Source organism: Bubalus kerabau, chromosome 1 (assembly GCF_029407905.1).
Source record: "Bubalus kerabau isolate K-KA32 ecotype Philippines breed swamp buffalo chromosome 1, PCC_UOA_SB_1v2, whole genome shotgun sequence".
NCBI classification, from domain to species: domain Eukaryota; kingdom Metazoa; phylum Chordata; class Mammalia; order Artiodactyla; family Bovidae; genus Bubalus; species Bubalus kerabau.
The window spans coordinates 191,502,693-191,517,820 of NC_073624.1; the positions used below are offsets into that span (position 1 = coordinate 191,502,693).

At 34.9% G+C, this 15,128-nt stretch overlaps 1 protein-coding gene across 4 annotated transcripts in view; it reads left to right on the forward strand.

Annotated features, from left to right (window-relative positions):
- Positions 1–15,128, forward strand: part of RAPGEF6 (Rap guanine nucleotide exchange factor 6) — a 233,824-nt gene that overhangs the window by 59,046 nt on the left and 159,650 nt on the right. For all 4 annotated transcript variants that reach the window (XM_055548160.1, XM_055548155.1, XM_055548158.1 and 1 more), the window contains exon 5: positions 5,298–5,367. In XM_055548160.1, coding sequence (XP_055404135.1) covers positions 5,298–5,367 — 70 coding nt within the window. The remainder of the gene's footprint in view (positions 1–5,297; positions 5,368–15,128) is intronic.

Sequence of the window (15,128 nt, forward strand, 5' to 3'; positions counted from 1 at the left end):
TAGTTATTGTATATATTCCCATAAGGAAATGCCTAGGCCTAGATGGCTTTACTGCTAAGCATTTTTCAGATATTTCAATTCATTTTGGTTGTTCAGTCATGTTCGACTCTGCAACCCCATGGACTGCAGCACGCCAGGCTTCCCTGTCCATCACCAGCTCCCGGAGTTTGCTCAAACTCATGTCCATCGAGCCAGTGATGCCATCCAACCATCTCATCCTCTGTCGTCCCCTTGTCCTCCTGCCTTCAGTCTTTCCCAGCATCAGGGTCTTTGCCAATGAGTCAGTTCTTTGCATCAGGTGGCCAAAGTATTGGAGTTTCAGCTTCAGCATTAATCCTTTCATTGAATATTCATAACTGATCTCCTTTAGGATGGACTAGTTGGATATCCTTGCAGTCCAAGGGACTCTCAAGAGTCTTCTCCAACACCACAGTTCAAAAGCATCAATTCTTCAGCACTCAACCTTCCTGTAGTCCAGCTTTCACATCCAAACATGATTACTGGAAAAACCATAGTTTTGACTAGACGGACCTTTGTTGGCAAAGTGAATGTCTCTGCTTTTTAATATGCTGTCTTGGTTGGTCATAGCTTTTCGTCCAAGGAACAAATGTCTTTTCATTTCATAGCTGAAGTTACCATCTGCAGTGATTTTGGAGCCCAAAAAAATAAAGTTCGCCACTGTTTCCACTGTTTGCCCATCTATTTGCCGTGAAGTGATGGGACCGGATGCCATGATCTTAGTTTTCTGAATGTTGAGTTTTAAGCCAACTTTTTCACTCTCCTCTTTCACTTTCATCAAGAGGCTCTTTAGTTCTTCTTCACTTTCTGCCATAAGGGTGGAGTCATCTGCATATCTGAGGTTATTGATATTTCTCCCAGCAATCTTGATTCCAGGTTGATTCAGTCTTAATTCTCAGAGCCAGTGGAATCTGAGAGCCACCCTGTTCACCAGCGCTTCCCCGTGGAGAGGCTAGGGGAGCATGGGGCCCTCAGCAGCGGACGTGGGAGGACCCAAGTGTGGGTAGGAGGCCTCTTAGCCAGAAGGCAAGGACCATGTGGGCCGCCCCGACCCTAATCTACACCATTAGTACCAGCTCACCCTCTCGGGACAGCCAGAGGCTCTACCAGTGAGACAAAGCTGGAAATGGACCTTGAATGCTCACGCCAGCTCGGCCCCACAGAGAAATGTTTAATGAAGCATTATTATTAACATTAACACATATGTAAAGTCTTTTGATAAATAGAAGAAGGAACTTTTCAATCTCCTTTATGAATATAGTATTATCATGATGATGTACTATTCTAAGAAAACTGCAATTATTTCTCCTGAACATACCTGTAGAAATTAACAAAATAATAGCAGACCAAATCCATGAATATATTAGAAGTATTAGACATTTGTGATCAGGTTGGGTTTATCCTAGGAATGCAAGGAAGTTTAAAATCCATAAAACAATTAATGTAGTATTCTCCATTAGTAAAAGAGTGGACAGAAGCTACATGATCCTTTCAGTAAGTAGAAAAAAAATATTTGAGAAAACTCGTTCATGATAAAATTTTTAAAATTTAGCTATATGGAAGGAAACTTCCTCAGTAACCCTTGTCTAGGACATGTACAAAAATTCTGTGCTGTGAGAAGTTTTTAATTTCCATTTTTTCATTTATATCTCTGATCCATTTCTCATTTTTGATTATGGTATTAAAATCTTCTTTTTTTCTGTATCGATATGTCATTGTTCTGTCACTACTTGTAGATAATATCTTTCCCCTCATTGAATTCCCTTGGCACTTTTGTCAAAAATCAATTGAACATATATATGTGGGTCTGATTTTGTTCTCTCGGTCCTGTTTTATTGATCTATAAATTAATCTGATGCCATACTGTCTTGAGTATTCTAGCTTTATAAAATTACCATGAAATGTAAAATAAATATTCCATCTTCTTGTTTTCCAAAATTGGTTTAATTATTTTAGATCTTTTACATTTCTATATAAATTTTATAATCATCATGTCAATGTCTCTTAGGCAACTTGTTGATTACATTGAATTTGTAGAACATTTCCACGCATAAATAAGGTATATCTTATTTAGGACATCTTAATTTTCTTGTCAGTGTTTTATAGTTTTTTTAGTTGGCAGTTTTATAGAGGTTTTGTGCATGGTTTTATAAACTTATCTCAAGTATTCTGTGTTTTCATTCTACCTTTAATGGAATTAAATTTTTTTTCCAGATTGTTCATTGATAATATACAATAAAAGCATTGATTTTTGAATGTTGAGCTTGAATCCTTCAATCTTGGTAAATTCTCTTGTTTCTTTCTTAAAAAAAAAAAAAAAATTTGCCTGTATCAATTTAATCTGTGCCACACTGCTTGTGTTCCTTGACCAGGGATCAAACCTAGGCCACAGCAGTGAAAGCCCTGAGCGCTAACCACTGGACTGGAATTACCTGAAAACAGAATGTATAGAATTTACTTAATGTACAGTCATGTCATCTCCAGTGCAGCTTTTCTCATGCCTTTCTTGTATAAGTTATTGTTCTAGGAATTCAAATAGTTGGAGTATGTTTCTTTATGTCAGAACTTTAGCTGATAAATTCAGAAGGAATGATACAATTATAAAATGGCTTTTTCAGTAGCCCCTAATAACACTTGAGATCTGGTCACCAATCAAAAAAGGATACTAAATCTAATAGATGGAAAATTGATAGGAGGATTTATAGTATTGTGAGCATATCAAATTGACAGTATGTGAAACCACTCACCGTTGTTAACACTACTAAAAACAGGCACAACCAGACATGTGTCTACATATGTGATGTGGTAGAATATTCCACTAGGTCTTTAAAAAAAAAAAGCTTCTGTTTCTCTGTTGAATTCATGTTTATCTCACTTTATTAAACATTTGGAGCATACTTAAAAATAGCTGTTACAGTGTTGTCTGTTGATTCACTCACTGCTGACAGCTGTAGATCTGTTTTTATAGATTGGTTTTTCTTTGGCTATGGATCATATAGTCCTCTTTGCATGGTATTTTTTTGTTTTACTGGGTGTCAGATATCTATGTTGCTGTATTTCACCTTTTGCTGTATTTCTTTAGAGTAGTATTAGGCTTTCTTCTGACATGTAGTTCACTTAATTGGAATCTATTTTAAGTCTTTAATATTTGTTTGAGTGAATCTAGCACTTCTTTGCTGTTGCTGCTGCTGCTTCATCGCTTTAGTCGTGTCCCACTCTGTACGACCCCATAGACGGCAGCCCACCAGGCTTCCCGTCCCTGGGATTCTCCAGGCAAGAATACTGGAGTGGGTAGCCATTGCCTTCTCCAATGCATGAATGTAAAAGGTGAAAGTGAAGTCGCTCAGTCGTGTCTGACTGTAGGGACCCCATGATCTGCAGGCCACCAGGCTCCTCCATCCATGGGACTTTCCAGGCAAAAGTACTTCTTTAGTGTAGACTAATTTTTCACATTGCAAAGGAAATCAATTTCTGACGATCTTACCCAATGTCCCGTGTATTATGTGGTCTTTCCGCATAATACAAGTTATGTAGAATACATAATACAGACTCTTGACCATCTGAGCCACCAGGTAGCCCAGGCTTTCCACACCCCAAATCTGTCTTTGTCTTTTCAATTCAGTGACACTGGCAGACTCTGCTAGGTTTCTCCCTTTTTGCATTGTGGCCTGGAGATTACCTGTACTTAGTAAAATTGGGATGTTGTAAGAGTCATCTTAGGTTTTTAATTTCCTCTCTAAAGCATCCATATGCATGTCCTACCTACTTTCCAAAGTCTTGAAACTGTTGTTTAATGTGTTTTGTCTGATTTTCCATTTTTTGTTGTTTTTTTTTCACGTAGGAGAGTAAATCTATTCCCTGTTATTCCATCTGTAAAGTAGCCTTTTACATATTTACTTTTATTGTTTTATGTATTACATAAGGTAGGAATTTTGGTGGGAGGAAGAACAACAAGAAAAAAATACAGGCTATTGCTTAAGAAAAAACAAAAGTGATTTTTTTGTTATGTTAAAAAGTAAGTTCATTTGGATTTTGATTAGGATTTTGTTATAAACTAATATTTGTATATAATCATATACTTTGTGGAAAGTTGACATTTTTATAATAGCTTCCTTGTAAGTATATGCTGTATCACTTGTTATATTAAGTCCTATTTTCAATTCATCAATAAAATTGTATAGTTTTTTTATAAGTGATTTCTGTATTTCCTTATTAAGTTTATATTTTGGTATTTATAGTTTTGCTTGCATTATTAGTGGAGTTTTAAAGTTATTTTTTATAGTATTTTATTTATATATTTTATAATTAACCATGGTACTTAATTTCCATTTTATAGTATTTTAGATTGCTTTTATTTCATGTTAAATATGTTATCCTTTTCTGTGTCTAATATTTTTTTATAACCCACCTTTTAAAAAATTAAGTTCGTCTTTTAAAATGAAAATATCAGTATTTTCTTTATGAGTGCTTCTTTTGATTTACGTAGAAATCTTTCTTCCAGACAAATACATAAAAACTCAAATTTTCTTTGAGTACTGCTGCAGTTTTTATTTTTTCCAAAGAGCTATCCAGGGGCTTTAACACTAATTTTTTTTTTTTAATGAATCATTTATGTATCTTACTTCATTTTTTAATATATTCAAGTGATAATATCTTTAAAGTTTTTTATGTCTGTTATATCAATTTCAAAAAAAAATTTTTTTTTTTTAAATATTCCATAATTTTAGTGTTACTCTTCAGTAGGTGTAGTTTTGGGGCTCTCCTGGTGGCTCAGTGGTAAAGAATCGGTCTGTAATGCAGGAGACCCAGGTTCAATTCCTGGGTTGGGAAGATCCCCTGGAGGAGGGCATGGCAACCCACTCCAGTGTTCTTGCCTGGAGAATCCCCATGGACAGAGGAGCCTGGTGGGCTATAGTCCATGGGGTCGCAGAGTCAGACATGACTGAGTGACTAAGCAGCAGCAGCAGCAAGTGTGGTTTTTCTTTAATTCAGCACATACTAATAGATGTTCAAAATTTGAGATTAGGTAGATATCTTTTATAATCAGTTTTAGAGACTAGTTAAAGGCAGAATTTTTAAAATAATTATCACACTGTGTATTGAGGCCACATATCTGGGCAAGTAAAAGAAGGGCTTTTTTTTGTTTGTTTTTAAGAAAATCTTGAAGCGATAGAATCACAATTTTTTGGTTAACATCTAAGTTGTTTTGGTTCATTTTTTTTTTCTGTATTGATACATTTTATAACCTTTGCTAAAAAAATATTTTTCTGTTTTTATAGTTTTGGTAAGCAGTTTGGAGGAAAAAGAGGATGTGATTGTCTTGTATTAGAGCCTTCAGAAATGATTGTGGTAAGAACTTTAAAAAATGTTGAATTCCTTTTTGTTATGCTTCACTTTCAACTTTAAATGTAGTGATCTTTTAAATACTCAAAAAGGTTCCATTAATGGGACTTTTTAATGTTTTACTAAGTAGCATCAAACCATATATATTTATATATACCTAGTTTGATGTATTTTCACCCACTTTGAATATTTTTTCTGATTCTTGAGAGAATTTGAAACATGATGCAGTTATATCTAAAGTATTACCAATTTGGTAATTCCTTTACTACATTCACCAGAAAATTTAAATAAGAGCTCTGAAAGGGCACCCTGATTTTCCTATTCGATATAGGTAATAATCTTTGAGCATCTGTGTTCTGTACCCTGGACTTGAGAGAAAGAGATAGAAAAAAAGAGACACAATTACATCCAAGTAAGAAATGGTTTACATTTTAATATTTTATTTTAAGAGTGTATTTAAGGATTCGTTCTTTACTTTTTCCCAAGAAAGCTAGGTAGTTGATTTAACTTTAGAAAATAAGACTTTTTTCCCTCAGTATTTGAAGAGTCCAGAACACAGCTCTCTTTTACCTTGTTCTGAGATGACCTTACTAGAAAACAGCTAATATTGAATGGATGCTTTGTCCTGCTAGCATCTCATGTAGATGATCATGTTATCTGATTTGATTTAAACTATTGAGAAACAAGGCTGAATTCTTAATGTAGCCTTTTAATATCAGGGCTCAAAACTAAACTACTTTTTTATTTCATAGTGTTATAGTCAGATTGACATCTTCAGGTAGATTCTGTGATCTCTTTGCCAAATTGGATCATCTACATTGTCATGAGCTTAATGTCCTAAATTTCATATAAGCAACTGGATTTTAAGCTCCTAAAAGGCTGAGATCAGTTTTTATTCTGTTTGTGTCTTTGATAGTATTGCACAGTACTTCCCACATAGTAAATAAATATTCAGTGAATTTTACTGGTTCTCAAGTTTGTTCAAGGCTTAGACTATGTATTGTATTATGTTTATTTTCTTTAAGTGTTGGTATACATGGCATATCTATTAAGGCCTCAGAACTCTTTCTTTTAAATTAAGTGCATTGAGAGACATGGCAGGAAAACTGCTTCAGGCAGTAGGGTTTTCTTGTTTATTTGTGATGTGTGTTTCTCATGATTTATGGGAAAAGAATGGTGCTTTTGCCATAGTGTTTTCATATGCAATTGACCCTTAGACAACATGGATTTGAACTGCTCAGTCCACTTATGCAGGTATTTTTCAGTAGTAAATTCTGCAATACTACAGTCTGGTTGGTTGAATCCATGTATACAGAGGACAGACTATAAGTTATATCTGGATTAAGCAACACCTTGTGCATACTTTTGTTTTATTGTGGTAAAATACATTTAGGATGAAATTTATTGTCTTAGCCATTTTTAAATGTAGAGTTCAATTTATTAATTATTAAATTTATATCTATCGATTTTCATTTTGAATTAAAGGGAAGAATTGTTCTTATCTTGCCCCAAGCCTGGAGTTAACCTTTTCTGTGAGGAGATCTGCTTGCTTTTAGTGGAAAGCAGTATTGAGAAGCCGAGATCTGGCAGCTGATTGTTTCCATTGCTTCAGGTGCCTCAGTGCTTGTAAGGCCTTTCAGTGAACAGAGCTAGAAAATATACATCTGAGTGTATATATATACACACACATACATACATGCTTACATATACACCTTTGTATTTATTTCTTTTATGTATATCTATCTATAAAACCTAGAGTTAATTCTCATATTCTCTTTTATTTGTACCTTCTTTCACTAAATGGTGAGAAACTTCGTCTCCATTATCATCAAAATATTTACTTAAGACAGTTTTAAAATTGCTTGCTCATAATAGTGTAGAAAGCACCACTAGCTAGAGTATTAACATATACATATACACTTATTTCGGAGAAGGCAATGGCACCCCACTCCAGTACTTTTGCCTGGAAAATCCCATGGACGGAGGAGCCTGGTAGGCTGCAGTCCATGGGGTCGCAAAGAGTCGGACACGACTGCGCGACTTCACTTTCACTCTTCACTTTCATGCATTGGAGAAGGAAATGGCAACACACTCCAGTGTTCTTGCCTGGAGAATCCCAGGGATGGGGGAGCCTGGTGGGCTGCCGTCTATGGGATCACACAGAGTCGGACACGACTGAAGCGACTTAGCAGCATACACTTATTTTGGAGAAGGAAATGGCAACCCACTCCAGTGTTCGTTCTTGCCTGGAGAATCCCAGGGGCGGGGAAGTCTGGTGGGCTGCCGTCTGTGGGGTCGCACAGAGTCAGACATGACTGAAGCGACTTAGCAGTAGCAGCATACACTTATTTTAAGTGTACAATTTATTGATATTACAAATGTATACCATTTATAACCTATCTCTATCAAAATATAAAATATTTGCATCACCTACCTTACAACGTAAGGAAATATTCAGAGAATTATAGGGGTCTTGCAGAAGGACAGAGAAAGGCCAGTGGGAGAACTAGATTAAAGGATCTCCCTTTGGCCAAATATGGGACTATGTGAGAATCCAAATAAAAATGTGTAGTAATTGATGGTACCCTCCTGTATAATAAAGAATTTGTAAATTCTAATATGAATGAATGAAAAGGAGAATTTCTTCCTGATAGTCAAATGCCAACTAATAAGTCTTTAAGGAATGATTAAGTTAGAAAATAATTAATGATGCTAAAACTTGGGACTAATGTTCATTGAGAAGTGGGATACTTACATAATCTCATTTTATCTCCCCACAAATCATTTATGAAGGGAAAAATTACCAAATTTTTGATGGGGAAACAGAAGGATACGATACCACTGTAACAAAAATTATTGCTACTGCCATCAGTATAGGCATAACGTGATACCATACTACTTCTGATACAGTGCGCTGAAGAGGACAGAACATCACCTCTGAGAAATATGCCTGCTGGAAGTGCATGCCTGAAACTAATCATTAAGAAATATCAGACAGACCAAAAAGACATTATTCAAATTGTTGGCTTATATTCTTCAAATATCCCAGTGTCAAGAAACATCACATGAAAGACTGAAAAACTGTTTCATGTTAAAGGAGAAAAAAAGATATAACTAAATGGAATGCTTTTTATCTTGCATTAAATCTTGGAGGCAGGAGAGGGTCGTAACTATAAATGATGATGTTGGCACAGTTGAGATTTGAACTTGGACTGTGGTCAGTTTGGCACCAGTTTCATGGCTGACAATTTTTCCAGCCCATTGGGGTGGGTGGTGATGGTTTTGAGATTATTCAAACTATTACATTTATTGTACATTTTATTTCTCTTAATATTACTACATCATCTCTACCTCAGATCATCAGGCATTAGATCCCAGAGGTTGGGGATACCTGGGTTAGATACTATTGAATTTCCTGTTTTTGATTATTTTTTGGGGGTTGTGTAAGATAAAGTCTTTGTTCTAAGGAAATACATGTTGACACATTTTAGGGTCAAGAATCACTTTCTCTTCAATTTATACTCAGTGTTTCAGAAAAAGAAAAAGTATGTGCGTATATACAGTTTTAAAAATCACCCAAAAAGTCACGTCAACTGTATATATTTATGATTGGTAATTTTTAAATTCCATAACTCTATCATATTGATGAGCAGCATAGGTAAAAATTCATTATGAGTAATAGGAGAAAATAACCTAAAATAATATTAGGATTTTTCTTTCTGAAGTTTTTGAGGATTTTATTTTCATTCCACCATTTGATGAATCTTAATTTTTTTTTTTTTTTTTTAGTTTTTCACTACTGTTACATCCTTTGAAATACAAAATTGTACTTAACATTTTGTACAGTACAGATGTTTGATACCTCAGTGTATCTTTTAGGTGAAATTATTTACAGTTCATAAAAATACTTGGTCCCAGTGTGTACTTGGACAAGTATGCACATATGTATTTGGTCTGAGTATACATAAGTAACATGTTTACTATTTTGACAGGTTCTATCAAATGGTTTTATTCTGTATGTATTTCTGTATGTATTTCTCCAAATGTCCTTGAGTAACCACTGGTGATTGGGAATGCCTGTTTTTGAACACCTTCCTTGTTACCTGATAGGTTAGTCATCTCAATCTGATACATAATAATGAAATCTTATTTTAATTTCTGCATATTTTCATATGCTTTATGGAAGGCTTAGTTTTATTATCCATGTCTCTTGCCAGTTTTTCTACTTGGATTACTCTTTATTTGTGTTCAAAAGAACTTTTTATTACTATATAAATGAACACTTTTGTTATAAGAGGCTATCATTTTATAACTAGTCTAAAGTGAATTTTGCTCCTTGAAGAGGTTTCTCAGGGTTACTTGAGATGCTGTCTCCTGGGCTTGAAGTCCTAAAAAATTCCTACCAAGTAAAACATAACTCTCAAAAAATTAAAGTGAATTTTGTGTCTATTACAATTTTTTTTTAATCTATTGAGTTTTTTCCTCTTAACAACTTTTTGGTTTGAAGTTATACTAGAAAGACCTGATGACAGGATTATTGAAGTTTTAAAATCTGTAATACTTTATTGAATTTTAACAGTTCATTGTTTTAATTAAACTTTTAAATCTTACTTCTTCTGGGCAGCTAAAGACAGTGGTAAACACTTAACTACCTGTCTCCAAATATTTCCTCCAAAAACAGTGTAGTACTAAAAGAAGGGTGTAAGAAATCTATGCACAAACCATGCTCACAACACAAGTTGAAAACAGAGGATGCTCAAACTTGAAAATAGTTGTAAATATAAAGAGAGAAATCACCAGTTCCCAGCTTGTTATCTCTCACACTTCATCTCTACTCCCAACCCTCCAGCAAAACTTTATGATGAGTAAAGGCCAACCATCCAGATCTATAGAAAACCCAGAAAATGGAAGCTAGCAAATGGAGAAATGGTTGGCCTACACTGCAAGAAGACTAATTCTGTACTAAGTGTAAAATACATGTGTACATATGCATATGTTAGAACAGAAACTACGTTATTTAAAATTATGAGTAATTGCAGAATAGTCATCTACATGCAGAGTTCAGGATTAAGACAAAAGGTTTTAAAAAGGGAACAAGCTCCCTTTGGCATTTAAGTGCTAAAAGAAGCACATGTGTAAATTTTAGTTTCCTGCAGGCTGAAGTGAACACAAAATCAGGTTTTGCAACCTCTCCTTCCACTAGCAAAAGGAAAAAAAAAATAGCTTAAAACATCTGTCCTTCAAAGTATTTGACAAAAGTGAGTGTGCTTAGTCACTCAGTCATGTCTGACTCTTTGTGACCCCATGGACTGTACAGTTTATGGAATTCTCCAGGCCAGAATACTGGAGGTGGGTAGCCTTTCCCTTCTTCAGGGGATCTTCCTAATCCAGGGATGGAACCCAGGTTTTCTGCATTGCAGGTGGATTCCTTACTAGCTGAGCCAAATATTGAAATATAGATGATTTTACAAATAGTGCTGTATAGCAAAGTGACTCAGTTATACATATATACATTCTTTTTCATATTATTTTCCATTATGGTTTATTGTAGAATATTAAATACAGTTCTCTGTGCCATACGGTAGGACCTTGTTGTTTACCCATTCTCCATATACCAGTTTGTATCTGCTAATCCCAAACTCCCAATTAATCCCTCTCCCATCCCTCTCCCCCTTGGCAACCACCAGTCTAATCTCTATCTGTGATTTTGTTTCTGTCTCATAGATAAGTTTATTTGTGTCAGATTTAGATTCCATATGTAAGTGATATATGGTATTTGTCTTTTTCTTACTTCACTTAGTATGATAATCTTCAGTTGTATCCATGTTACTGCAAATGGCATTGTTTTACTCTTTATGGCTGCGTATGTATTCCATTGTGTATATGTACCACATCTCCTTTATTCATTCATTGATGGACATTTAGATTGCTTCCATGTTTTGGCTATTGTAAATAGTATTGCTATGAACACAGGGGGATGCATGTATCCTTTGAATTATAGTTTTGTTTGGCTAGATACCCATGAGTGGGAATGCTGGATCATATAGTAATTCTATTTTTCGTTTTCTGAGGAACATCTGTACTGTTCCGCAATAGTGTAGGAGGGTTCACTTTTCTCAACACCCTCTCCAGCATTTGTTTATAGTCTTATTTGGCCATTCAGAGATGACACCTCATTATAGTTTGGATTTGTATTTCTCTAATAATTAGTAGCATTGAGCATCTTTTCACATGCTTGTTGGCCATCTGTATGTTTTCTTTGGAGAAATGTCTCCAGATCTTTTTTCTGTTGGGTTGTTGTTTTGTTGTCAAGTTGTATGACCTGTTTGTATAAATTGGAAATTAAGCCCTTGTCGGTCACATCATTTGCAAATATTTTCTCCCATTCTATAGGCTGTCTTTTTGTTTTGTTTATGGTTTTCTTTGCTGTGCAAAAGCTTGTTTGATTAGGTCCCAGTTGTTTGTTTTCATTTTTATTTCTATTCCTTGGGAGACTCAGAGTGGAAAGGTCATATCCTTATATAATTGGAGTCTTAGAGGACAGGAGGGAATAACTGTATTATTATAAGTAAGAGATTTTTCCAAAACCAAAAAGATGTCATCTCACAGATTTTAAAACTCTACAGGATGAACATAAACTCTTAACAGGATAAATACAAGCTTATGCATAAGCTGCTGCTGCTGCTGCTAAGTTGCTTCAGTCGTGTCCGACTCTGTGCGACCCCATAGACGGCAGCCCACCAGGCTCCCCCGTCCCTGGGATTCTCCAGGCAAGAACACTGGAGTGTGTTGCCATTTCCTTCTCCAATGCATGAAAGTGAAAAGTGAAAGTGAAGTCGCTCAGTCGTGTCCGACTCTTAGCGATCCCATGGACTGCAGCCCACCAGGTTCCTCCGTCCATGGGATTTTCCAGGCAAGAGTACTGGAGTGGGGTGCCATTGCCTTAGTAAAACTATTGAAAACAAAAGTAAAGAGAAAGTGGTAAAGCTAGAAAGACAGAAGAAGAAGAAGAAGAAGAAAAAAACACTTCTAAAGGAGCAATGGTAAAATACAGTAATTTTACCTTCATTAGTTACAGAATTTGAAGATTTTCACATAGATGCTAAGAAAATGTTTCATTCGTAGACCAGAACTCATTTTACTAAAAGAAAATTTTTCAGGCAGAAGAGAATCTCAGATGGAAGCACAGAGATGTGGAACAAAAGACGGTGGACAGAATAAATACATGGGTATATGTAAATGTGTGTTGGGCTTCCCTGGTAGCTCAGGGAGTGCAGAATCCGCCTGCAATGCAGAAGACCTGGGTTCAATCCCTGGGTTGGGAAGATCCTGTGGAGAAGGAAATAGCAACCCACTCCAGTATTCTTGCATGGAAAATCCCATGGACAGAGGAGCCTGGTGGGCTACAGTCCATGGGGTCGAAAAGAGTCAGACACGACTGAATAACTAACACTTTTTGCTTTCAAATGTGTGTTGCCTACAGGTATGCTTTTTTTTTTAAATTGCATATTCCTAATATTTTTTTTTAATTGAAGGTTTGTAGCAGCCCCACATCAAGCTAGTCCATGGGTGCCATTTTTTATTATTATATTTGTTACAGTGATCTGTGATCAGTGATCTTTGATGTTACTATTATGCTTGTTTTGGGGCATCATGAACCACAGCCATTAAGATGGTCGATAAATGTTCTGTTTTGACTGCTCTACCATACTGACTGTTCCCCCATCTCTCTTCTTATGCCCAGGCTTCCCTCTTCCCTAAGACACAACAATATTGAAATTAGGTCAGTTAACAACCCCACTATGGCCTCTAAGTGCAAAAGTGAAAGGAACAGTTGTCCATCTCTCACATTAAATCAAAAGCTGGAAATGATTAAGCTTAGTGAGGAGGGCATGTTGAAATTAAGATAGGCTGAAAGCTAGGCTTCTTGTGCCAAACACTTAGCCAAGTTGTGATGGCAAAGGACAAGTTCTCAAAGGAAATGAAAAATCTTTACAGTGAACATACGAACAGTAAGAAAATGAAACTGCCTTATTGCTTATAAGGTGAAAGTTTTAGTGGTCTGTAGAGAATATCAGACCAACTATGACAGTCCCTTAAGCCAAAACATAATCTAGTGCAAGGTCCGAACTGTCTTTAATTTTGTGAATTCTTCTTTTAACTAAAAGGCTAAAAGAATTGAGAAAGCTGCAGAAGATATGTTTGAAGCTAGCAGAGGTTGGTTCATGAAGTTTAGGGAAACAAATAGTTTATATAGAGAACACGGTATCAACAGTAGAATGCATCTGCTTTTCAAGTACACATGGAATATTTTTAAAAGTTGACCATAGGTGGAACATCAGGCTCAAAAAAGATTTTAAATTTTACAATTTATAGTTTTTGACCACCATGGAATTAATTTAAAAAACAATTACAAAAACAGAACTACAACAGAATACAACTTTTGAAATTTAGGAGTGTATATTAAATCACTTGTCAAAAAAGAATCACTGTGAAAATGAGAAAATATTCTTAGCTGAATGAAGATGACATATCAAAACGTGGAATTCAGCTTACATCGTTCTTGCTGAGCAAGGAAGGTAGCATTTAAACCTTAATGCTATGAGGATTAAAGGTTGACATTACATGAGTTTTCACATCATGAAATTAGCAGCAAATTATACCTATAACATAAATGAGAAGCAATGAAATAATAAAGATAAATATTAAAATCAATGACCTGTCAAGCAGACTTAAGAATCAGCAAGGCGTAAGTTGGTTCTCCAAAAAATAATAAAATTGATAAATCCCTATCAAAAGTAATGAAGAACAAAACATATTACATAAGCAGTGTCAGGAGTAAAAAAGAATATAGTGCTATGGATCTAATGAACTTAAAAAAAAGTAATAGAGGATATTATTAATATTTTAAGCAAATAAGTTTGAAATTTTAGAGTCAAATTCCTCAAAGTACACAGCTTAACAAAACTGGCACACACCCTTACACAAATAGAAAATCTGCATAATCCAATATCTAGAAAGAAAATGAACCTGAAATTAAAGACCTTCTCATTTAGAAATTCAGACCCACATGGTTTCACTGATAAATTTTTTAAACATTTAAAGAAGAAATGACACATAAAGTCTAACAGAAAACAGAGAAAAATTGAATATGTTTCCTTAGCCCAGTTTAATTTCTTTTAATTGAAGTATTGGTGACATATAACATTGTGTAAGAGCCCAGTTTAATTTTGAAAGCAAAACCTAGCAATATTACTCAAAAGGAGTATTACAGGTCATTTTTTTTAATGAAGGTATATTTTAAAATTTTCATTTTGATATTTGGCAAATCTAATACAGTTATGTAAAGTTTAAAAATAAAATAAAATTAAAAAAAAAATAAATAAAAAAAAATAAAATTTTCAAATATTAGAAAATCAAATCCTAGTGATACATATATCCGTACATATCATGGCAAAGTTGAATTTATTTCCAGAGCTATGGGATTGATTTAGTATTTGAAAATCAGTGTGATTCATTATATTAATATCATTAGGGGAAAAAGTGAGATGATCATCTCTATAGATAGAAAAACAATCACTTGATAATACTCAAAGTTCATTCATGAGGACTTTTAAAACTTTTAGCAAGCTAGGAAAAGAGGAAAACGTTCAGAACCTTATTAAAAGTATCCACACAAACCCTACAGTAGACATTCAAAACCTTCTCCTGGCACTTGGGAATATGTTAGAGCTCACCAGTTCCAAATCCAATGTCTAAAAAACCTT